The sequence below is a fragment of the Trachemys scripta genome, chromosome 4 (genome assembly GCF_013100865.1).
Source record: "Trachemys scripta elegans isolate TJP31775 chromosome 4, CAS_Tse_1.0, whole genome shotgun sequence".
NCBI lineage: Eukaryota > Metazoa > Chordata > Testudines > Emydidae > Trachemys > Trachemys scripta.
The window spans coordinates 11,799,485-11,824,180 of NC_048301.1; the positions used below are offsets into that span (position 1 = coordinate 11,799,485).

The following is a 24,696-nucleotide window of genomic DNA, read 5'->3' on the forward strand; positions in this document are numbered from 1 at the left end:
GGGGCTAGGGTGGCACCCCGTGTCCTCTTTTTTGATTGTTGAACTATGGTAACCCTATCTTTACTCTAGTGTTATACTGGTGTATCTGAGAGTGTGTCTGGCCCAGTAACTTCCATCAACTTGCATGAGTGTAACCAAAAGTAGGATTTGGCTCAAAGGGGAGAAAAATAGAAGAGAATAATGCATCCTTTTGTGTCTCTAGTAATTTCTGTGCTAAACAGCAGCCTACTTGGAACTTTCCACACCTCACAGTGCGAACCCACCTGGTGCCTAGAATAATAATCCATCATCCATATTAACTCTCAGTTTCAGAGACCACAACTTATTTGGACAGCTGGGGATCAATTACATTATAAAGACAGAGCGTTGGATACCCAAGGAGGATTGTTTGTAGGGCTAGGGTAGTAGTATCAGCATTTTTGCATATGCCAGCATGGTGGGCTTAGTAAGACAGCAGCTATTGATTAAGCAGGAAAACACATGGACAGCAGCCAACAATATATGTGTAAGGTTCCGAACTCCGTTTAATACTATACAGTGACTTACATTCATTTAGAAGAACAAAGTGTACCTGTCAATGCAGCAGGGCATATATGCTGATTTGCGACTAACGAAGCTCTTTCCTGACTCTTCTCTTGAGAGAGGAACATTAAAGGGACCAAGGGCAAGATGTGTTAAGGCATTTAGCTGCCTAAAGATGCAGCTAGGTGCCTAGTGGGATTTCCAAAGCACTTAGATATCTGACTCCCACTGAAGTCAATGGGAGTTAGGCACATCTGAAAATCCCACTAGGTGACCATCTGCATCCTTAGGCACCTGAATACGCTGACAAATCTGGCCCGAAGTGTGTAAGCGCTTTGCTGGATCAAGGTTTGATGCTGTTGCTTGGGAATGTCATACACACCATCCCAGAGAAGTGAAGCAAACGTCACCTGCTTGGGCTCTTAGTCAAAAGGCCACAGACCAAGGAGGCCTCTCTTGTAAGGTGTAGCACTTGCAGAGCTATAGTAAGCAGACCCAGGGCCGGCTCCAGGCACCAGCTTGGCAAGCAGGTGCTTGGGGCGGCCACTCCGGAGAGAGGCGGCAGGTCCAGCTATTTGGCGGCAATTCGGCGGACGGTCCCTCACTCCCACTCGGAGCGAAGGACCTTCCGCCGAATTGCCGCCGCAGATTGTGATCGCAGCTTTTTTTTTTTTTGGCTGCTTGGGGCGGCCAAACCCCTGGAGCCGGCCCTGAGCAAACCTACAGAAAATGCCTAATGTCCCTGAATGCTGAGTGCTTAGTTGAAGGGCCTTAGAGTAACAACTCAGTAGCTGGACTACTCCTGGATCATGCACACGCCAGGGGCATGAATAGCAGGGAATCAAATTCAGCTTGAGACTGGAGTCAATATTTGTGAAAACGTTTTTTAAGAACAATGATGACAGCACCTAAAGACCCCAACCAAAATCATGGCCCCCTGGGTGCCAGGAACTGTAGAAACACAGGGTAACAGAGAATCCCAGCCCAGAAGAATTGCCAGTGTAACCAAAGAGTATTATCACCCCCAATTTACAGATGGGGAACTGAGGCGCAGAGAGATCCAGTGACCTACCCAAGGTCACACAGGAAGTCTGTGGCAGAGCCAAGTATCAGATTCAGGTCTGTTGAGTCCTAGCTGAAGTCCCCCATTCTATGGGGGGAAGTCCTCTGAAATCAATGAGAATTTTGCCAGGTAGTTCAATAGTGGGTGAGGATTTTACCATGTATCACTGTTTTGAGTTCCTTGCCCAACTCTAGCTGTCATTCTGGCCTTTCCTCCTATCCCATTTTCATCATAAAGGATTGGCAGGTTTTTTGGGGGGAGCGGGGGCCAGTTAATGAGCAGCCGACGTTGTGCAGTGGACCTGTGTAATGCGATCAGATAGGAATGACATTCCTTGGCAGAATTTACTCATCCACAAAACACTTTTACTGCTCCATCAAGTTAATGTTTATACTGCGAAGCATTTTTCACTGCTTATGACTTTCCTTCACAATCGAATGGAAATTGTTGATACAAAACGTGAGGTCTCTGGTGACATGCTGCCAGATGACAGGAGGAAACAGAAAACATAGAGCTTGATTTTTTTTTTTTTTTTTTGACAGAGCTACACCACAATATGTGTTGTTTGGGTATGTGGATTTAGTGGGCTGTATGGAATTTGCAGCTGCAACACTCAAAAATGGGATTGGTATTTACAGCACCAAATATTTTTCACAGTTTGCTATATATTTATTAGGCTTGGTCAAAAATGCCAATTTTGCTCTGGGTATTAAAAACAAAACTCTAAACTTCTTGAGCAAAAAACAAAAAATTCCACAAAAATGAAAGTAAAATATAAAATCCGATCAGTTATGGAAAATTGTTGCTAGTAAATTTGTTTTTACTGAGTTTGGTCATTTTTGTTTTTCATTTTGTTGGTGGAAAAATTGGAAAATGTTGACCAAAAATGAATTGTGTCAGACAGAGTGAGAGTGAGAGAGAGAATTCGTGTGCGTATAATATATAATTTTTAAATAGGTATTTCCTGGTGACCCCTATAGTGAGTAAGCTTAATTCTGCAATTGAACCCCTTAATTATTTATTTCCCATACATTACCAACCACTCTTATTGTGGTAGCCTATGTTATGTGCCATAACAATGGATCGAAAGCTTGTTTTAAGCTTCAACCCTGCAAAGACTTACACACTGTGAGTTGTCTCATTGACTTTAAGGGATCTACTCACAGTGTGTAAAGTTAAGCACATGTGCACGTCTCTGCAGGATCAGGGCTCTTCTCTGCATAGAAAGAATACGACACACAGTGAAGAAAAGTTTATAGAAAAATGCTAATCATTGTTAAAAACAAAGACAATAGTTGATATGGCCCAGCAAGAGTCATGGATTCTGAGGCCAGAAGGGACCATCTACTCTGACCTCCTGCATGACACAGGCCATAGAACTTCCCCAGAATAATTCCTAGAGCAGATCTTTTAGAAAAACATCCAGTCTTGATTTGAAAATGGGCAATCCACCACACCCCTTGGTAAATTGTTCCAATGGTTAATTACTCCCACTGTTAAAAATTTACACCTTACTTCCTGTCTGAATTTGTCTCACTGCAACTTCCAGCCATTGGATCGTGTTATACCTTTCTCTGCTAGATTGACGAGCCCATTTTAAAATATTTGTTCCCCATGTAGCACCCTGCAGGGAACTTAGAGGGAGGAGCACACATTGCAGGAGGGAAGACTTTGGAGGAGGCACCAGGAGGGGAAATTTGCATTACAATTTGTATTAAGTATTGGCTGTCAGGGCTAAGCGGATGTTCAGTTTTACTTTTGTTTTCTAACATGTGTCCGGGCCCCCTAGAGCTCTGGCGTGGGCTCATTTTCTTAGGTAGAAATCTAAATGTTAGTTACAAGTACTGGTTAGTTACAAATTTATATTAAGGTTCCATTTTCAAAGGGTTAATACATGATTAATTGATGGTATAAGCGTGAGTAGGATATGTCAGAAGAAGAGGTTATAAATCATATTTAGCAGCTACCTATTGACCCATTGGATTCGATAACAGTTTGTAACAATTGATGAACCATTTAATAAAACCTCAATTAACCATTGATTAACCCTTTGTGACTTATTTCTACATAGAACCTTAATATAAATTGTGACCAGTTCATCACTGGTGTAAGTCCATTGACGCTATCACATAGGGCATCATGATGACTGGTCAATGGACTTTATACCCGCACTAACCTGGGGCTAGTTATTACACATTTAGGCATACCATTGTGTGAGTGGTGAAACATGATAACTAAATAAAATGGGGCACAAAAGCAATTCATGGCAGCACATTTGTTGCCTGGTTGTAATAATCTGCTTGCTTCCTCCCTGGCTCTGTCTCCAGCTTTCCCTTTCAAGTTCACATTATTGTCAATGGAACAAAAACCCATGTGGTGGCCAAAGGCAATGGGACGGGGGGGGGGGGGTAGGCGGGATGTCTCTCACTTTTTAAAGGGCACAGGTTCACTCCAGCAGAAGTGTACAAATTAACAAGGCAAAAACTGATGCCCTGACAGCCAAATGTTTTCATCATGCTTCATCACCGACGGCCATCATTGCTCAAAAGTGAGACATAAATAGGCATACAATAGCTGCATGCTTAATATGTTTCTGCAATCATATTGCTTTACTGTTACATATGGTACACTGGTCATTATGTGTACAAAATGGGTATATACTGGCATGTGCATTTTCGTAAGTGCATTTACAAACACTGTTGAAAATGTGTCCCTAAACCTATGTATTGTACTTGGACACCCTCAGCTTAGCTCATACTGTGTAGTGTTGACAAAATGATGAATTGCTCCTTAAGTTATTCAAGGATCAGATAGCAAGATGGCAATTAAATATGAGAATGATGGATGTCTCAGAAATATCCAAGATAAAAGAAGTAATGGAAAGAAATCATGCATACAGGGAATTCATGGAAGGCCAATCAAGCAGCATCTTAGGGGCCCATTTACCCTTTGGCTTAAAGTGCATAACACTTATACTGTCCTAAATTCAGCCATAAATGCAAAACCGGATTGTTACAAAAATCAAACTGCCCCTGTGAAGTAAGATTAAATGAATTTAGAATTCAAGAGGGACATTTGACCTTCTCTAGATCTATGGAGTAGGCCTTTAAGATGGGCAATTGCTTGGATCTCATTTGCAGCACCACAGCTAAATATAGTCTATTCGCTAGGTGAGACTTAACGAAGAGAAATAATCACATCCAAAGCCCCTGTCTGAGAGCAGAAGTATATGGTGCACATCTCCAGTTTCTATCCTGCAGGCATATTACCTCATTAGGGAATGTAATGAGGAAGGACAAAGTGTATTATACTAAATGAAGTTTTTGATAAGTATGATTCTGGTTTATGAGAGGAAGGATGGTCTGGTGGCTGGGGCACTGATCCAAGACATGGGAGACCTTGGCTCCAAGTCCTTGCTCTACCACAGATGTCCTGTGTGATCTTGGGCAAGTCACTTAGCTTCTCTGTACCTCAATTCCACATCTGTAAAATAAGTCTAGGCTTGAGATGGCTGGCCATCTAGGGTACCAAAGCCAAGAAACTGACAGATGACCACCCTCCTTAACCTTGGCATTGGAAACAGGAGAGGATGATGATATTTCTGCTTCATAGTGAATACTTTCTATTCCCTTGGTCGTACATATTACTTGTCTGAATATTAACACAGCAGAGACTGGTTGCGACAGTCCACTGTACTGCAAAAATGCTTGCATTTTTCCTTGAATCTTATGAATGGCTGTACATGAAATTCAGACAGACATACAGCTACACACACAAGGCTAGGCATATGTAATGAAATGGGACAGTGATGTAGTTAATGTTACAGACTTGACTGCCAAAATAACAGCTGGATAACAGCTAGACTTCAAACAAATCCCTAATAAAAAAGAAGTACTGAGAATTATGCAAATTGGCTGATTGTTGCGGTTGTTAGTTTTGTTTAACGTGTAGATCTCCATGAAACTGATCAAGGAGTGAAGAAAAATATTCCAGTGTAATTTCATTGATTGGAATGTACAGTATAGTCCTAGGGTTAAGAGATTTCATTATTACACATCTGGAATCTCAAGCTGTAGCAACATGAGGGTTACGCACACATTGGTTGTTGTTTCATATGTTTACAAGGGAACTAGTTTTTATACCAGTAACGGTTGCGTCTTCCCACTGTGCTGGGATAATATTGTTATTGTCCCTTTCCTGAGCCCTCTCAAGTGCGATATTTTATGGCGTCGCACTCGAGATGATTTATTCAAAGCACGTTTTGTTTTCCTGCCAGGGAGCTTTGATGCAGCCCTCACATGAGGCCAAAACTTGATAATGCAGCAGCCAGGTCAGTACTTCCTTTCCATGGGGTACAAACCAAGTCAGGTGACCACAATAAAATTATCACATTGCTTCACTCGAAGGCTGTAAACTTTATTGGAGTGATTGTAAAGGAGGTTAACAGTCACAGAAGGCACTAAAAATGATACAACCGGTTCATGTAAAACAAATCCATGTAAAGTAATAATCAAATGTTCTTAATTTACCTTTGATTTTATGGGCATTCCCTGGTTGAGCCACTAAGCTGTATTTTAGGAATTCTATTGCCTTCCTCTTAAAAAGGTCTAAGCTAAAAATCAGGACAATGGGCAATGTAGGGTCCTAAACAGCTGTGTGCAGTGTAGGGGCAAATGTAACCTACATTCAATGTATGTCCTCTTCTGCATCTGAGTCACAGAAGACTCAGGGGGCAGGGATAGCTCAGTGGTTTGAGCATTGGCCTGCTAAACCCAGGGTTGTAAGTTCAATCCTTAAGGGGGCTATTAAAGGATCTGGGGCAAAAATCTGTCTGGGGATTGGTCCTGCTTTGAGCAGGGGGTTGGACTAGATGACCTCCAGAGGTCCCTTCCAACCCTGATATTCTATGAGTCTAAGACGTGTCTGCTACAGCTCCCAATTTATGGTCTGATCTAAAGCCCATGGAAAAACTCCGTTAGCTCAAGCTGCAACTCAGGTGATGTCCTGCTGATGGCCAAGGTAATCATAGAATCATAGGACTGGAAGGGACCTCAAGAGGTCATCTAGTCCAGTCCCCTGCACTTATGGCAGGACTAAGTATTATCTAGACCATCCCTGACAGGTGTTTGTCTAACCTGCTCTTAAAAATCTCCAGTGATGGAGATTCCACAACCTCCCTCAGCAATTTATTCCAGTGCTTAACCACCCTGACAGTTAGGAAGTTTTTCCTAATGTCCAACCTAAACCGCCCTTGCTGCAATTTAAGCTCATGGCTTCTTGTCCTATCTTCAGAGGTTAAGAAAAACAATTTTTCTCCCTCCTCCTTTTAACAACCTTTTATGTACTTGAAAACTGTTATCATGTCCTCTCTCACTCTTCTCTTTTCCAGACTAAACAAACCCAATTTTTTCAATCTTCCCTCATAGGTCATGTTTTCTAGACCTTCAATCATTTTTGTTGCTCTTCTCTGGACTTTCTCCAATTTGCCCACATCTTTCCTGAAATGTGGCGCCCAGAACTGGACACAATACTCCAGTTGAAGCCTAATCAGTGTGGAGTAGAGCGGAAGAATTACTTCTCGTGTCATGCTTACAATACTCCTGCTAATACATCCCAGAATGAGGTTATCTTTTTTTGTAACAGTGTTATACTGTTGACTCATATTTAGCTTGTGATCCACTATGCCCCCCAGATCTCAATGGTTGTTCTCAACCACATAAAATAGGTGTGGGGATCCAGGTGTGACAATGCACGATTCCTGTAGCTGCATTGCAAGGACAGGTTGGTCACATGACTGCGTCTAAGGGAGTGAGGCAAGGTGGTGAAAATTTAGCTCCATAGTAAAGTCTAATTTTTAAGACACTGAATGAATGGTGACCTTTCCTTACAGTTCACTGATAGTCTGTTTTGTGTGGCTTGATTTGAAACTGCTCTCACATGCTCAGAAGGCACCAGGGTGCTATTAAAGAGACTAGTGCAGCTTCTGCTCCAATAGCCTTAGGCCTCAGCCATGATTTGAACGTTAAAGCCTACCATCACTGAAGGCTTGGACTTGCTCCATGTGGATTGATACTGTCCCTGACTCTCTCAAGCACCAAGGAAAAAAATGGACAGGCTCAACAAGAGATCAGATGGCACAGAGGTCAGAGGCATCACGGGCCATCAGCTTCAGGGCAGGGGAGGTAAACTAATTGTTTCAAAAGGTGTGAAGATAGTAAGTGCTCCTCAATGAATGCAAGAACCAGTTCAAAGGAGGCCTGAAGTCTCCAAAGGCAGAGGAACAGCCACAGTTCTGTGGCACAGAGCTGGGCTAGGCCGGGGCATGGAGCATGGTTGCCCATATTATTAGAGCAGATCCAGAGCATATAAAACTAGAGATGGATCCAAGCCAAAAATCCCAGGTCTGGATAGCCCCAAACTTTGAGAGAGTTTGGGTCATCATCATCATAAAACCTAGCTCTTATATAGCACTGGGGCTCTAAACGTCGTGTGAAAAATGGGTGTGATGGGCTTAGGGAAAATTTAATCTTGCGTTTTATTCGTGGTAGAAAGAACTCCCATGGATTGCAACGGGCTTTGGCTCAGGCCCTGTAAGTCTGACTAGACAGTATGCCTAACATGCAATACAATTTTTTCAATGCAAAGACTCTTGCTTTTGCTAAGTAGCACGGGATTTGGACATGTTCACTGCTATGCACTGGGGCTTGGATATTTTACACTTAACTTAACCAAGTTCAAGCCCATTCTTCCAAACTTGACTGGTCAGGACCCTCAGGCACTGTGCCTTCTGGCCGCACAAACATCTCATGAAATTGGAACACCAGAATAGGAAATTGTTTTTCCTAGTTTATTAAAGATGAAATTCCTCAAAGACCTGATTCTGTACCTGCCGAGGCTCCAGTGAGAAGTGGAGCTGTTCACACCGAGTGGCTGTGCTTTAGCATATTAACAAGAGGGTTTTTTTTTCATTTTGGTATTTGCTTTTCACTAAAAATATCCGTTGCATTAATGCAGAGCAGTAAATTGTCAGAAAGCAAGTCAGGGTGGTCCAGTAGAATCCAACTAACAGAAAATTAGGTGATTTGCAATATTTGAGAACATGAGGATTTTGAGAGAACTAGACTTTTGGGTTCAATTTTCCATATGTAGAGAACCAGGAAATAGGACTCCAGGTGTAAACAGAAAGTGTGATCTTCAATAAAACTCCACCCATTGAAGTTAATGGCCCCAGTCCTACAACTGGCAATATTGCCAACCCTGGCGCTTTTATCACAAGTCTCATGATGTTCAGAGCTTTTCTTAAAGCCCCATATCCTAGAGTCATGAGATTATGAGTGAAACTGAGCTTTCATTGAAAAAAAAAAAGAGGCCAGTTTCAGGTCCTTGTTGTTCAGGAGGAAAGCTTAAAAATGTGACACCTTTCCCCCACCCCGCAAAGGCTCAAATACCAGAAGAAGACTGAAAACGCAGCTTTTATTATTTTTTTAAATCTCATGATTTTTAAGCTAATCTCATGATACTGGGGGCCTGACACAATTTCTTAACACTAGGGTTTGTAGTTCATCTACTACACCATGACCATGGGTTTTATACAAACCGTGGGTCACAATAATCAATGCTTCCCAAATACACTATAAGCGACAAACTGATTGCAGTCCATGCTATAGGAATGCTATGTGACGGATAGGAAGTCAGTATACCCATTTTTCTTTCGATATGCACTACAGTAGCAGGCTGTGCATGGGTTTTTTTTAAAGCCTTGGTATGTTTTAAACAGCCAACCTATTCAAAAGCGATTAATGATGTTGAGCCTTCTTAAAGTGATTTGGTTTTTCAGCTAGCTTCAGGCGCCTTGAAGGTGGCTCCGGCTGTGCGCCCCAGAAACCACCAGTGCCTTTTGAAAATCTTGGCCAACCGCTCTAGTAACTGTAGCTTTAACCCACATTAATATTTGTCTCACTCGCCACAATGAAAAATCCTTTAAAAGTCAAACACAGCTAATTCCTTTAAAATAGCAATCTATAATTTAAAATGTCATTGTTTGACTGTAATAACAGTCATAAAAATCAATCAGTCAAAGATGACTGTTATTTGGAAGCAATTTGGCTACAGATTGATTTTTTTTTTAACCAATGTACCAAATGCCCTGCAGTATCACTCAAAATGCTATATTACTTTTATGAACATAGAGTGGAATTGTGATTACTATTTAGCGTTATTTATATTAGAAAGGAATTCAATCCATGGATTACTGAGAACAAGCACCCATAAAAAGTAAGTGTTTACATAAGCTAATCATATCCGTATAATCACTGCATGACTAGAATTACAGAAAATGCATCACTAACAATGGTACGCTCTTGATATCTGGAAATCACAATGGTCCTTATTCTGGACTCACTTGCACCTGTTTTTTGGGGGGGGGGGGGGAATCCATTAATTTCAATACAATTACTTTTGATTTGCACCTATGTAAATAAGCTCAGAATTAGGCCCCAATATCTCATAGGTTTAAAAAAACCAAACCAAAAACATTTTAAATGATTCAGAGCCATCAAGTTCTGCATGTTGCTAACCTACATAAATGCATGGCGTATGTATCAATAAGCTACCACAGACTGCGTATTAGTAGGCATTGGCGTATCCCTGAGGTGTGCTGTGACGGATGCCTTTAGTAACCTATGAAGTGTACCAACAACTTCCTAGTGAACACTTCTGAAGAAAGAACAGGAGTACTTGTGGCACCTTAGAGACTAACAAATTTATTAGAGCATAAGCTTTCGTGGACTACAGCCCACTTCTTCGGATGCATATAGAATGGAACAACTTCTGAAGAGGCTCAGTGACCAAATCTTTCAACTCCCACCAAATTATGAATGGTTCCATCTCTTTCTATTTCACAAGGCCCTCCTCCCATTCCCCCCACACGTCACAACCTAGGAATTGGTGCCATCACGTCTGCTCATGAACTGGACCCAACCATAACTCTCGCCCACTAAATGGCCCATCCCTAGTCAAGACCTGGGCTCATAAACAGTCCCCAAATCTAACTTGGGCCCTAGGCCAAGACCTGTTCACAACTCTAAATACATGTAGAGCCCATGAGCTAACCCTAACCCCAGCCCTGGCCTATTAACCCTAACCCTATCCCAGGGCTAACAGCTGGCCAAAATCCTAATGGTCGCCTGCTCAATGTTAGTGAACTGAGTAGAGTTGGAGCAGCGTTCTGGTCCTTTGTGGGTATCAAAATCTGGCCCTTAATTTATACCAGATATAGGCCAGTTGTAAAACATAATGTATGGAGATACGCTCACCCCATCACATTTAATTGTGAGCTAAGAAATGACACTAGTATTTCCAGATTTTGCTCATGTTTTAATAAAAATTCCAAACTTTAATGGGAGACCTCAGTTCCCTTCATATTTTAGGGTTCCAAGATTCTTGATTGGGTGTTTTAAAATGAGTCCACTGCCTTTTTGGTACCGCCTTGTAAAAACGTCAAATCATTACATTTGGAAAGAACACGAATGTTTAACTTTGAATATAGATGCCTGCTGGAACTAAACAAATATACAAATCAGGCCTTTGAAGACTTCGCCCCTCCCCTTTTTTGCGAACAGAAGCACAGCTGTCAAGTTGCACAGTGGATTTGATTTTTTTTTAAAAGGCAAGTAAACAGAATGCAGATTAACGTTTCATTACAAAAAAAATTTATTGTGGTTATTTACACCTGTTCCTTTGTAAGTGTATAAATGTAAACATTTATTATTGATGTGTTTATCATTTATTTTATAATTCATCCCCAGTTCAGAGTAATACTGTCATTTTAGCATACAAGTAGTGAGAAAATTAAATTATATTCACAGAATATACATTCACGTGCAGTTAAATGTTCGCCAGCTTTAAGCCAGTGGTATAGACACTGTCCCGTTGGCTCTGCTTCTGCTCCTTGTATGCACACTGGAGTCTGTGATATCTTCTACGTGGTCTTCACTTTTCTTTTCCTTTAAGCTGTTGATAAATCGCAGGGTAATTTCATCCCATTCTTCCGGCAGCAGCATTAGCAAAAATCCAGTGCAGATGATGATTGTGGCACCCAACCTTACTACACTGAAGATCACCTCGTGTTTTAGGAGATCCACAGCTACAATGGGGGAAAAGACAATGAAATCAAATACTATCATTCTGCGTGGTATAGCTTAGTCGAAACGAGCCTTGTATGGTTCCTATAACTTTAACGGTGAGTTCTATTGGAAAGCCTCGCTTTTCCTCCGTGTTTTAACAGTAATGTGTACTGTAAGTCATTCAATATTAAGGCTAGATTGTAGAAGTCACACAAGCCTTGAGTAAAACTCAGAGTTACAATTTGGTCCTTGGTTACTTTCCCCATGGAGCAAAGAGGAAGTCATCTTTGCTAGTCCTATACTTGGCACAGATTACTCCTCCATTGGCACTGGCTCAGCTGTGCTGGGGAGGCGGAGTCAAAGCTCTACCCACCCCTACCTTGCCCCAGACCACGGCAACAGATAGCCCACCCAGGTGCACAACCTAGCCCATAGGTTGTTAGGGGAGTTACATGTACTGGAAAATCATATATTGACTTTTAATTTCCCAGTGAAAAATTGCAATTGCAAAATTTAAACCTCTTGCACACCTCTAGTGTTGGCAGCTTCATGTTTATTTAAAATGTGAGTTAAGTTAGTGTAAGCAGGGTCTGAATGAATGCTTCCCTGACAGCTAGCTGGGAGGGGGAGAGATTTGGGTGTGTTTATGTAAATACAATTAGCTCCTATTTTGCTTACATATTTAGCAGATACAGCAGTGTCAAAGTGGTCAACTTTGGCTGGGATTGGGTACAAATCCCCTTAGTACGAAATGCAGGGGTAGTGAAATATGGTTACTAATGTTGTAATTATTGTGGGAATACAGAAAAGCAGGACTGTGCTTAACCTGTCCCAAAGGAGGGGGTCACCATCGGTTGAAAGAACCTTGGTAAGCCAAGGGCTCGAATGTCAGAGCCTTGTGAAAGTAAAGGGGTAGGTAGACTGCCTGCCTGCCAGCCAGCCAGCCAGGGAGGCTGCACACCCTCAGCAAAGGTTCTCTTTAAGACTGGCTCAACCTGTTCCTTCCAACAGTTCAAAGAATAGAGCTAAATAGGCTTTATTAGGAGCCTCTTTTGTTGTTTTAAATTGCTCAATGAGAGCTGCAACCATTTGTGGCCGGACTATGCACAGAGCTAAAATCACTAAGAAATTGATGTGCTGAGGTCACAGCAAGGGGCAGCAGAAGGTGACTGATAGTGAGCTGATGAACAACTTAGCTGGAGAGGTGCAACAAACAGCCAGTAGGGTGGCAGTGGAGAAGCATGACAAGCGGCTAGCAGGGCGGCTGGTGGAGAGGCATGACGGGCGGCTAGCAGGGCGGCTGGTGGAGAGGCGTGGTGTGAGCAGGTGACTGGCCTGGTGGCAGCAGAGAGGCACAGCGAGAGCAGGGATCAGGTGGCCAGCAGGAGCAGCCGGTGAGTGCCCGAGTAGTGGAATGAGTAAGGTGCCTCTTTACCCCCTCGCCCTCCAACCAGGGAGGGAGGTGAACTCTACAGATGCACCTCTGAACTCTGGGTCTGCACTGGCCAAGGACAGCAATTGTGAGTGGTGTGCAGAGACGGGTCCAGCATATGAAGGGGGCTTTTGGGTTGCTGGACTTAAGAACTTGAAGGGACAAGGACACTGCCCAACCTACTTGGGGGTGGGTCTCTTACTCATGGTTTAGGTTTATGAACCCTGTTTGCAGTGTTTTCCCAAATGAATGCCGAGTCACTTCCCTCCTTCTATTAAACGTTTATTTTCTACACTCAGACTCTGTGCTTGCGAGTGGAGAAGTATTGCCTCTCAGAGGCGCCCAGGGATGATGTGTCAATTTCCCAGGTTACTGGGTGGGGGCTCGAGCTGGTTCTGTGTTGTATCGATGGAAAGGAACCCCTAGATATTGAACCCGGCCCTGGTTGCTGCTGGCTCCACCTGGCAGACGGGTTACATTAGGAAACCTTTCTGAAGAAATATGGCAACATCACGTGCCCTTAAAAATTACTTCAAATGTTAGTACATTTGTCTATGAGTTTTATTCATTAATTGCATTATTTGTACCTGCATTTCCAGGAACACTGAGCACTGTCCCGATAGAAATTAGGATGGGGTAGGTCAGCACAACTCCAACATTTACCAATATGTTAAAAGCTGTAAAGACAGAGAATGATACATGAGACGCTGGAAGTAATAAAATAATAACAAACGGATTTTCTAAGCTTTTAAATTACATCAGGCATTCTAATAAGTTCTTGCCCGTCAGGGATCTGATCCTGCATGTGTCATGAGCAGAATGTGAATGTAAGTTTAGCATGGGGAAGGAGAGAAGGGTTGGCTGTAAGTTCATGTTAAAAAAACCTGCTCATTCAAAATGGGCCACTTTCCTGTTTTGAAGCTTGAACCGAAGCTTTAGACCCTTATCCACAAAAGAAACCAGGATTGTTCTCAGACTAGTCCCTCTTGGGTTAGGTATCAGAGGGGTAGCCGTGTTAGTCTGAATCTGTAAAAAGCAACAGAGGGTCCTGTGGCACCTTTGAGACTAACAGAAGTACTGGGAGCATAAGCTTTCGTGGGTCAGAACCTCACTTCTTCAGATGCAAGTAATGGAAATCTCCAGAGGCAGGTATATATCAGTGTGGAGATAACGAGGTTAGTTCAATCAGGGAGGGTGAGGTGCTCTGCTAGCAGTTGAGGTGTGAACACCAAGGGAGGAGAAACTGTTTCTGTAGTTGGATAGCCATTCACAGTCTTTGTTTAATCCTGATCTGATGGTGTCAAATTTGCAAATGAACTGGAGCTCAGCAGTTTCTCTTTGGAGTCTGGTCCTGAAGTTTTTTTGCTGTAAGATGGCAACCTTTACATCTGCTATTGTGTGGCCAGGGAGGTTGAAGTGTTCTCCTACAGGTTTTTGTATATTGCCATTCCTGATATCTGACTTGTGTCCATTTATCCTCTTGCGTAGTGACTGTCCAGTTTGGCCAATGTACATAGCAGAGGGGCATTGCTGGCATATGATGGCATATATAACATTGGTGGACGTGCAGGTGAATGAGCCGGTGATGTTGTAGCTGATCTGGTTAGGTCCAGTGATGGTGTTGCTGGTGTAGATATGTGGGCAGAGTTGGCATCGAGGTTTGTTGCATGGGTTGGTTCCTGAGTTAGAGTTGTTATGGTGCGGTGCGTGGTTGCTGGTGAGAATATGCTTAAGGTTGGCAGGTTGTCTGTGGGCGAGGACTGGCCTGCCTCCCAAGGTCTGTGAAAGTGAGGGATCATTGTCCAGGATGGGTTGTAGATCACTGATGATGCGTTGGAGAGGTTTAAGCTGAGGACTGTAGGTGATGGCCAGTGGAGTTCTGTTGGTTTCTCTTCTGGGCCTGTCTTGTAGCAGGAGGCTTCTGGGTACACGTCTGGCTCTGTTGATTTGTTTCTTTATTTCCTTGTGTGGGTATCGTAGTTTTGAGAATGCTTGGTGAAGATCTTGTAGGTGTTGGTCTCTGTCTGAGGGGTTGGAGCAGATGCGATTGTACCTCAGTGCTTGGCTGTAGACGATGGATCGTGTGGTGTGACCGGGGTGGAAGCTGGAGGCATGAAGGTAGGCGTAGCGGTCGGTGGGTTTTCGGTATAGGGTGGTGTTAATGTGGCCATCGCTTATTTGTACGGTGGTGTCCAGGAAGTGGACCTCCCGTGTAGATTGGTCCAGGCTGAGGTTGATGGTGGGGTGGAAGCTGTTGAAAGCATGGTGGAATTCTTCCAGGGCCTCCTTCCCATGGGTCCAGATGATGAAGATGTCATCAATATAGCGTAGGTAGATGTGGCCATCGCTTATTTGTACGGTGGTGTCCAGGAAGTGGACCTCCCGTGTAGATTGGTCCAGGCTGAGGTTGATGGTGGGGTGGAAGGTCCACTTCCTGGACACCACCGTACAAATAAGCGATGGCCACATTAACACCACCCTATACCTAAAACCCACCGACCGCTACGCCTACCTTCATGCCTTCTTGGGTTAGGGTGGACTTCTGCTGTCTCAACAGGCCAGGAATGGAGTGGGGGGGTTACATTTCACCAGCTAAGGAGGTGCTGTCTCTGGCTACACAATACCTGAAAGGAACATGGCAGCAAGAAGCACATGCGCCTACCAGGACAGCCCTGTCCTTTTTGTTCAGCCACTGAAAAAAGAAGGGAGTCAACTACTCTGTATCAGAGGGGTAGCCGTGTTAGTCTGGATCTGTAAAAGCAGCAAAGAGTCCTGTGGCACCTTATAGACTAACAGATGTATTGGAGCATGAACTTTCGTGGGTGAATACCCACTTCGTCGGATGCATGATGCATGCATGCATGCATCCGACGAAGTGGGTATTCACCCATGAAAGCTTATGCTCCAATACATCTGTCAGTCTATAAGGTGCCACAAGACTCTTTGCTGCAACGACTCTGTAGTTCATGGGGAAGTGGCCAGTGGATGAGATGAGAGTGGCAGTGTAACTGGAGAGGATTCTGAATTCCCTTTCACGGGCTTTAAAAAGTGCAGGTATCAGAGGGGAGGTGTTTTTGGATGCACAATCCCTTACACGTAGGGCCATAGCTACTAAATGGATGTTGCAGCATGAGGAGGCCTAGCCAAGTGAAAGATTATAAGCTATTAGAGCGTCACTGAAATCCCCCATCTTTTTAAAGGGATTTTAAAGTGCAGGCAGTTGAAGGACGGGCTATACTGCACTATATTGTATGATACAGCACCCGTGGGGGTACTGGGTTGATTCAGACTCATCAGTTATTCAGTTTTCCCTTTCCTGCTTCCCCTGTTTTGCAACTTCTTGAGCCTCAATCCCCTTGGACTAGCATTATTTCTATTACGCATTGCTGTTACCACCACCACTCAGATATACATCACCTCTGAATGCAGCTAAGTTAGATCCCCCTGAGCTCAGCTAGGCTTCTGGGGTTGAGCCCTCAGGTGCAGCCAAACTATCCCATCCCCCAGTTCCGGAGCTGGGTAGTAGAGAGTTTGGTCGCAGTACAACTTAGAGCAGCCTCAGGGCTGCTGCTGCAAATTTTTTGCACTGGCTGGAAACAGCTCCCAAGGGCCGTTCTATCAGTGTGGGAATGTTGTTGTGCAGTAGCACCTTGCACCCCAGCCAGGCCCCTCTTCTCCATGGCCACACCTCCTGCTCCTATCCTGGTGTTATCAGAAAGGGGCATGGCACAGAGCTAGCAACACTGAGGATTTTATGCTGGCTTTCTGCCTGCTTTGTGCAGCAGCTGCTCTATCCTACTTTAAAGTCCGTATTCAACCAGCTCCCTGGATGATAAATTACACCTACCTTGGTGCTCTTAGAGTGGATGTAATTAGGTCTAGGGCAGCAAGTGGAAGAGAGTCAAATCTCTCAACACCTCTGCCATCCCTTCTGATTCAGACTCTGAGAGGCTGGGAAGCCCATCTAGGCATGAACAATAGTTTTCCCCAAAGTGTTTCCATTTAGTGTATGACTGAGATAAAAAAAATCTGTTCGGTTCCAAACAGATGGACACTTTCATTATTAGCGAAGGAAACAGAGTGTAAAGCAGACCTGGGTCAATGTCAATGGTTCTCTTCGCAGACTCAGTAGCACTAGCAACAGTTCTTTGAAAGAGGAAACGTTGTAAATGGAGCAGGGAAGTTAAAGGAGTTAAAGGCCATGCAGCTTTTCATTTGCACCAAAGTGGAGCACAAGCTATTGCACCATTTAGCATAAAGGAGCTCTGGTTGAGTCGGCCTCTAGTTGCTAGCACAATAACAACAAAATGATTAAATGACAGTGCTCCAAGAACTAACATTTGGATGACTAACTAAATACAAGCAGAAAGAAGAACAGGAGTACTTGTGGCACTTTAGAGACTAACAAATTTATTAGAGCATAAGTTTTCGTGGACTACAGCCCACTTCTTCGGATGCATCTGAAGAAGTGGGCTGTAGTCCACGAAAGCTTATGCTCTAATAAATTTGTTAGTCTCTAAGGTGCCACAAGTACTCCTGTTCTTCTTTTTGCGGATACAGACTAACACGGCTGCTACTCTAAATACAAGCAGCTACATCAAGTTTATTTTAAAATAAGCCAGTTGTAAGTAAGATAATGGGGCAGCTGAAGCACCACTATAAAAATGTGAGTGTAAAAACTGACAGAATTACATGCGTCTGACGAAGTGGGTATTCACCCACGAAAGCTTATGCTCCAATACATCTGTTAGTCTGTAAGGTGCCATAGGACTCTTGGTTGCTTTTTACAGACCCAGACTAACACGGCTACCCCTCTGATAATAGAATTACTAGAGCGGCTCAGCATATTTTTTTAAATTTGGACTTTCCCCCGCCCCCAAGTTTTCACGAGCTATGTTAACCATTTTCATGGCGATTTTAGCTACAAATGAATTCTGCTATTGAAACATTTAGAGAAAGGAGAATTTTCATGTGGGCAGCTGTTTCAAGGTGATCCTGCAGTAAATAAAATGAGGCATTAGAAAAATGAAAAAAATGTTCTGCAAATACCTAACCAGAGGCCGGCTACTCCACACAGATAACCCCACGGCACGGCAGAGAAGGGAGACCAGTATTCCACTTTCGTAAAATACAGTATGATCGGGGTAAACGAGATGAAGATTAAATTGAAGAAACCCAGAGTGGAAACAAAATGAGCAGCTTCCCCAAAGTTTGCACTTCCAAGGAACATCTTGAACAAAACCTGTGGTGGAAAGGGAAGATTTTAAAACAGTTACATCCTGCTGCAAGTGAAGTTCTCCCATGTCTACAAAGCTCTGCAGGACCAACCTTTCCCCTTGATAATGGAAGAGCTCTGTAAGAGGGTCTTTGAGATCCCACCCCCCTGACCCTCTCCAGTGGGTATTACCACAGAAGAGACTGATCTGACCCTGTATTATTAAATCATTATAGGCCTTGCTCTCCTGGTGAGCACTTATAGAATCATAGGACTGGAAGGGATCTCGAGAGTCTTCTAGTCCAGTCCCCTGAACTTGTGGCAGGATCAAGTATTATCCAGACCATTCCTGACAGGTGTTTGTCTAACCTGTTCTTAAAAATCTTCAATGATGGAGATTCCACAACCTCCCTTGGCAATTCATTCCAGTGCTTAACCACCCTGACAGTTAGGAAGTTTTTCCTAATGTCCAACTTAAACTTCCCTTGCTGCAATTTAAGCCCATTGCTTCTTGTCCTATCCTCAGAGGTTGAGAAAAACAATTTTTCTTCCTCCTCCTTGTAACAACTGTTATCATGTCCTCTCTCAGTCTTCTCTTTTCCAGACTAAACAAACCCAATTTATTCAATCTTCCCTCATAGGTCATGTTTTCTAGTCCTTTAATCATTTATGCATGTGAGGAGATCCTTTGACTTGAATGGGACTGGTTGTGTGAGTACTCATGTACATGAGGAAGGGTTAAACAATCGACCCCTTGCTGTCAGGACACGACCCTTCTGGCTGGCTCCTTCATGTGTATGATATAACGTCTGTCCCACTACTCTCCATGGCTCTGTCTGGTCTGTCTCAAGGCAGGCACTTCCTTTGTGCGTATCCAGCACCTAGCAATGTTTTTTTTCCAGAGGTGCAGAGCAGCTCCAACCACAGCTGAAGTTAGCCGATGCTGCAGGTGGGCACCCAAAATTGGAAGCCTTCATGAACATTTGGGCTCCCAGCCCCAATTCATTAGAGTACTTAAGCACATGCCTCATTTTAGACACCAGTAGTCCCACTGACTTCAATGGCGCCACTCATGTGCTTAAAGTTAGGTACAAGCTTAAGTACCTTGATGAATCAAGGCTTAAATCAGTGGTTCATGGCCTCAAAGAAAGAGTTTGAGAGAGAGAGAGAGAGCTGGGATTAAAACTCAGGTGTCCACACAACTCAACCACGTCCTTCTCACAGTACAAATGGGGCCAGCTTTGAGCCAGCAACGGTAACATTACCATATTAAAATATTTTGCAAGGAACAAATGTAAATAAAATACAACCCTGGAGCCAAGACAGGTTAAATATTTAGAGTGACAGGGCTCAACTCTCACCTCGCACGGATGTAAATCACGAATGACTCCTTCAAAAACCAAATCAGGCCCATAGGTTCTCTGAAGTCGGGGGGGGGGGGGGGAATCATAAGCGGTGTAAATCACTGCAGAGTTCATCCCCATAGACCCAAATTCATACATTTTGAGTGACTAGCGACTATTCACGGTGAACCTGACAGGTACAATTAAGGATGAAGCCAGAAGATAACTTTAGATCCCTTCCACATCACCAATCCACCCTCTGCTTCACACTCCACCTCATTAATGGCAGGAAACCTGCATGCATGTAGTGTCATTCTCACTAAGTGTTAATCAAGGTAAAAGGAGAGCACTCCTTCGAATAAAGTAGAAGTAGAACCTCTGGGGTAGAACTGTGCAATCTCATGCCCTGCGCGCCTCTAACCAAATGCTGCATGTACTACTTCCATTGTCCTGGATGGGAGTTCCCAACCTAGAACGAGCGCGGAATATGAAATAGAGATCTGCAGTGCAGAAGAGATGAGAATTTTGCCATCATCAAAGAAACAGGGTGTTTAACAGCATTCAATATTTTCTCATTGTTGCGCATAGCAAGCCCATTATAAATAGTGTCAATAAATTGCCATGGCAAAAAAACGATGAAATCATAGATGATAATCTTCTGGCAGTATAATAATAGAGATTTCATTAAAGGCTCATGAAGCAAAGCCCCTCTGAATACTTGGCAGTCACAAAATAATTATCTCTGTAGTAACTTTTCTGACACTTCCTGCTCAGAATATAAATTATGCAGCAAAGGTGAGCCTTATATATTTTTTAACCTGGCTTGCTTTCAACTTGTGCATTTTTTAACGCATGATGCAGGGAATAAGACCATTTCCCTGCTATTAACAAAACATTATGACCCACCTTATAGAGTGCAGAGGTGGATGCAGATCCAACAGCATATGCTACCCCGATAATTGAATCGCCATGGAAACCATCTGCATATGCCATCATAACAATTCCTGTGATTGCCATTATTGCTGCAACAATCTGTACAAGCAAAACAAAGAAATTTAAAGCTCAGAGGAACTTTATTGCTTGGAAAGAGATTAGATTATCTCTGAGTGGTTTTATGATAGTTACCAGCTACTTTCTCTAACTTTAGTTCTTCTAGTTTCCTCTTAAATAGGTGATTATGTAACTATTGAGAAAGACGTCAGATAGTAATGTAGGTGTATGCATCATGAACTATATGGGTCTATAACATCACACGGTCTCATGGCACCTATTGATAGAACTTTTATCGTACATTATTTTTAGATTAACATCCACTTTGGTGCAATGATTCCCAAGATTAAGACTGTTCTGGCACATTATCGTCTATACAACTTAATTTGCTGCTAGACAAAACAAGTCTTTAGTAAGGCTACAGATAGTGTCTTGGATTTTCAAAGGAACATAAGGGAGATCGGTGCCCAACTTCCAATGGGATTTGTGATTAGAATTTCCAAAAGCACCTAGGTGATTTTGGCCCTTAAATCTCAGTGGGATTTAGGACCTGCAGGCCTTGTCTACAGAGGAGAAATGACCAGTATAGGACTGCAGAATAAGTTTTCCTGCCAAATCTCCCTGTGTGCACATTCTGTTCCGGAATAGAAGTCATTTTTATTGTGGAATGGTATCAAACCTGGAGTTATAGCTTGTGCAGAATAGTTTATCCCACAAAAGCTATGTCAGTCAGTTACCCCATGTAGACAAGGCCTTAGGGTCATAGATCCAATTGTGATTTTCCCAGGTAGTCAAGGCCTAAATCACTTAGGTGCTTTTGAAAATTTTACCCTGTGTGCCCAACTCCCATTGGCACCAAATCCCAGCTAGCGTTTCTCACTAAACTTAGAACGAGAGTACTGGAGAATATTGAATGTGGATTTTATCTCAACAAGTACAGCTAGATTGTGCACCTCTCCTCACGTGCGGGAGCACTTTATCCAGGGGGACTGCTTATGTGGGCAACTGTTCACTAATGTGAACCAGGGCTTCACAAACTGGCCCTTTGCTGTGTTCAGAAAGCCATCTGTTTTAATGATCTATTACATTTAAGGAGCCAAATTTTCAAACATAGTTGCTTGAAGTTAGGTACCTAAAGCTGGGGAGATTTTCAAAGACGCAGATGGCAGTTAAGTTTCCCTAGGAGTTGGACACCTCTCTGCCCTTGGTGCCTTTGAAAATCGTCCCCTCTGGATTTAGTCATCTTGACCAAAATTAGATAGGTAAACAAGTGGTCTGAATTTCAAAGGGTCTGAGTGTCCGCAGCTCCCATTGACTTCCGAGGGAGCTGTGGTAGCTCAGACCTTCTGAAGATCAGGCTACAGTGTTTGAAAATCGGGCTCCATATATATAATTTCATTACACTGTTAAACAACATGACACCAAAATATTCAGAATATAGTTGAAAAAGCCACATTTCACCAAAGATTTGATGGGTCAGTTTTAAAACCGGCATTTTGCTCCCATGACTCTAATCCTGACATAATCAACTACTTTTTATTTGTGCTCACAAAGTTGCAGGTTCAAAATAATCAGAGGATGGACTGAGGCTCCATTTCAAAATCACTTTGGATCTATTTGTCATAACATGAGGGGAGTCCCTTAACCCCAGTTCTGATTTTTTCAACAGTGTATTACAAACAGCCTGGAAACTTTTCCGTATGTTTGAAACTGTTAATAATTAGCAAGAGAACATTGCTTTTTGAATAAGGCATGGAGGGAGAGTGAGGACTGTGGGGGTGGGGGCGGGAATCGTGTGGGGGAAAGGGTTAGGTGGAATGGACGTCTGGCATTCTTTGAGCCAGCTCAACATTTTTTATTCAAACATATCTAGAAATGGGGCCCACATTTCTTCAAATTTCTACAATTGCTCTCTATGGCACAAAGCTAGTCTTTCTTTGGCTGCCCAGCGAGACAGGTCCCAATAACATTGCTCTAGTCTGGGCATAACCCTACTCTTCCATTTTTGTAAAATCATATGCTTGGTGATCATGGAAGCCCTTAAGAACCAAAGTCTTTGTGGCAGAGGTAAACCCCCAGTCTAGTAGATAAATAACCGAGGATATGATTTTCGGCTAGGGTTTGGCTGCGTAAGCCGAGACCCATTTCAACTCTTGCATCCATCTCTTTTCACAGCTACCTGACTGTTGGACAGTTCCACAGCATATACAGCAGGGTCCCCCTTTCTTTGTTACAGGGCCAACCCAGGCAAGCTGTAAATCATTTACATTTTTGTACTTTTCATTGTCTGTTTCTTTATGAGGAAAAAAAAACCCCCCACACACAAAAACAAGCAAAAAATCCTCCACTTTTTGTAACAATGATGTTTTTCCCATGAAAAAACTGTCTGATATTTGGATAGGTTTTTAATTTCCAGAAATTAAACAAAAACATATTTCAAAAAGGCCAATACTGTATACTCTCTTCTTGTCCTAACATCAATTATTATTTCAATTTAAATGCTACATTAGCATCCCAGCCCTCCTTATGGGAGTAAAAAACTAACTTCACCAGGTGCTTTTGTTTTCCTTTCAGGCATAACTTCACAACAGACTGGCAGAGAGCCAGGGTAAATATGGCCAAACAGATTCTATGTTTATGTCACAAAAAATGTGTGCAGAATTTGTTGTATAAAGCAGATGCACAAAATTGTATACAACTTGAACGAGAAACAACATGCTTACTTGGCAATGGACTTTGCATGGAGAATCATATATAATAGTGGCAAGTGGCAATTAATCTTTAAAGGACAGGTTGTTCAAAGCAAGCCAGTTTGTGCCAAGTAGAATTTACATTCTCTTTCAGTTCCATTTACCCTTATTATTAATAGTAATGCCTATTTCTTATATAGCACTTCATCAGGAGATCTCAAAGCACTTCACACCCTTGTATTTCTTCCTCACAACTCTCTGTGAAGCAGGGAAGCATATTATCTGCATTTTACAAAGGGAAACTAAGGCAAAGAGAGGCTAAGTGACTTGCCCAAGGTTACAGAGTAAATCAATGGCAGAGCAGTGAATTGAACCTGGGTGAAGTGTCTTAGGCCAGTGGATCATCCTTCCCTCTTACCTTCAATGGGAGATGTCAATGGGAATTAGGCACCTAAATACCTTTGAGGCTCCGGACCTAAGTCACTTTTGAAAAGAGGATTTGGGAGGGCCAGCTTTTCAAAGATATGAAGTGCCTAAAGCCACAAACAGATGCCTAATAAGATTTTCAAACGTGCTTAAATATGTTAGGTGCTTAACCTGCTTAGATCAATGGAAGTTAGGTCCCTAACCTGCTTGGGTCCTTTTGAAAATGTTACCTTATACCTCTTTTTACTAGACTATGCCTCTTCTTCAAATACTAGTAGGTGTCCGCTACCAACCGTACAAATGTGCAACCACAGTCTATGGCATCACTTCATTTGATCCACGAGTTTATGGTCTGTTCTGGGACTTTTCTGTAAAACAGCCACTACTACGGAAAAGTAAAGCCCAGAAAAATGCACCCTTGTATGAGCTCTTTGTGTTTGGATGGGGGTAGTGAGGCCAATCTGGATGGTCAGAATAGTACCTTTGGACCTTGGAACCTGTGAATCTATACATCCCACTGTTCATTCTATTCCTCCATAGGGGAACAGGCTTACTTGCATTGACCTCAACATGCTCATAACTCTTGTAGCAATTCATTAAGACAATGTCTATAATCCAGTCTTATGCTTCAGGGCTTCAGCCGTCTCCCTGAAGGGATCAGGAAGGAATTTTCCACAATGCACAAGAGAAGATGTATCCTGGGTTTTCTTTTTTTTCCCCCCACCTTCCTCTGAAGCATCAGAGACTGCCCACAGCAGGAGATGGGACACTGGGTGGGGCCGAGCAGTGCTCTGAAGTGGCATAGAGAATCTGCTTTCTAGATGTTTGGCTGCTGTGTCTTGCTCACATGTTCCGGGTCAAACTGATCGCTACATTTGGAGTTGGGAAGGA

General features: G+C 43.0%; 1 protein-coding gene across 1 annotated transcript in view; it reads right to left on the minus strand.

Annotated features, from left to right (window-relative positions):
* Positions 1-11,284: 11,284 nt before the first annotated feature.
* The window catches only part of SLC35F4 (solute carrier family 35 member F4), a 39,948-nt gene continuing 26,536 nt past the window's right edge, over positions 11,285-24,696 (minus strand). The window contains exons 2-5 of the mRNA XM_034770280.1: positions 20,606-20,731; positions 18,191-18,383; positions 13,729-13,818; positions 11,285-11,729 (exon numbers count right to left, since the gene is read on the minus strand). Coding sequence (XP_034626171.1) covers positions 11,488-11,729; positions 13,729-13,818; positions 18,191-18,383; positions 20,606-20,716 — 636 coding nt within the window. The 5' untranslated portion in view covers positions 20,717-20,731 and the 3' untranslated portion in view covers positions 11,285-11,487. The remainder of the gene's footprint in view (positions 11,730-13,728; positions 13,819-18,190; positions 18,384-20,605; positions 20,732-24,696) is intronic.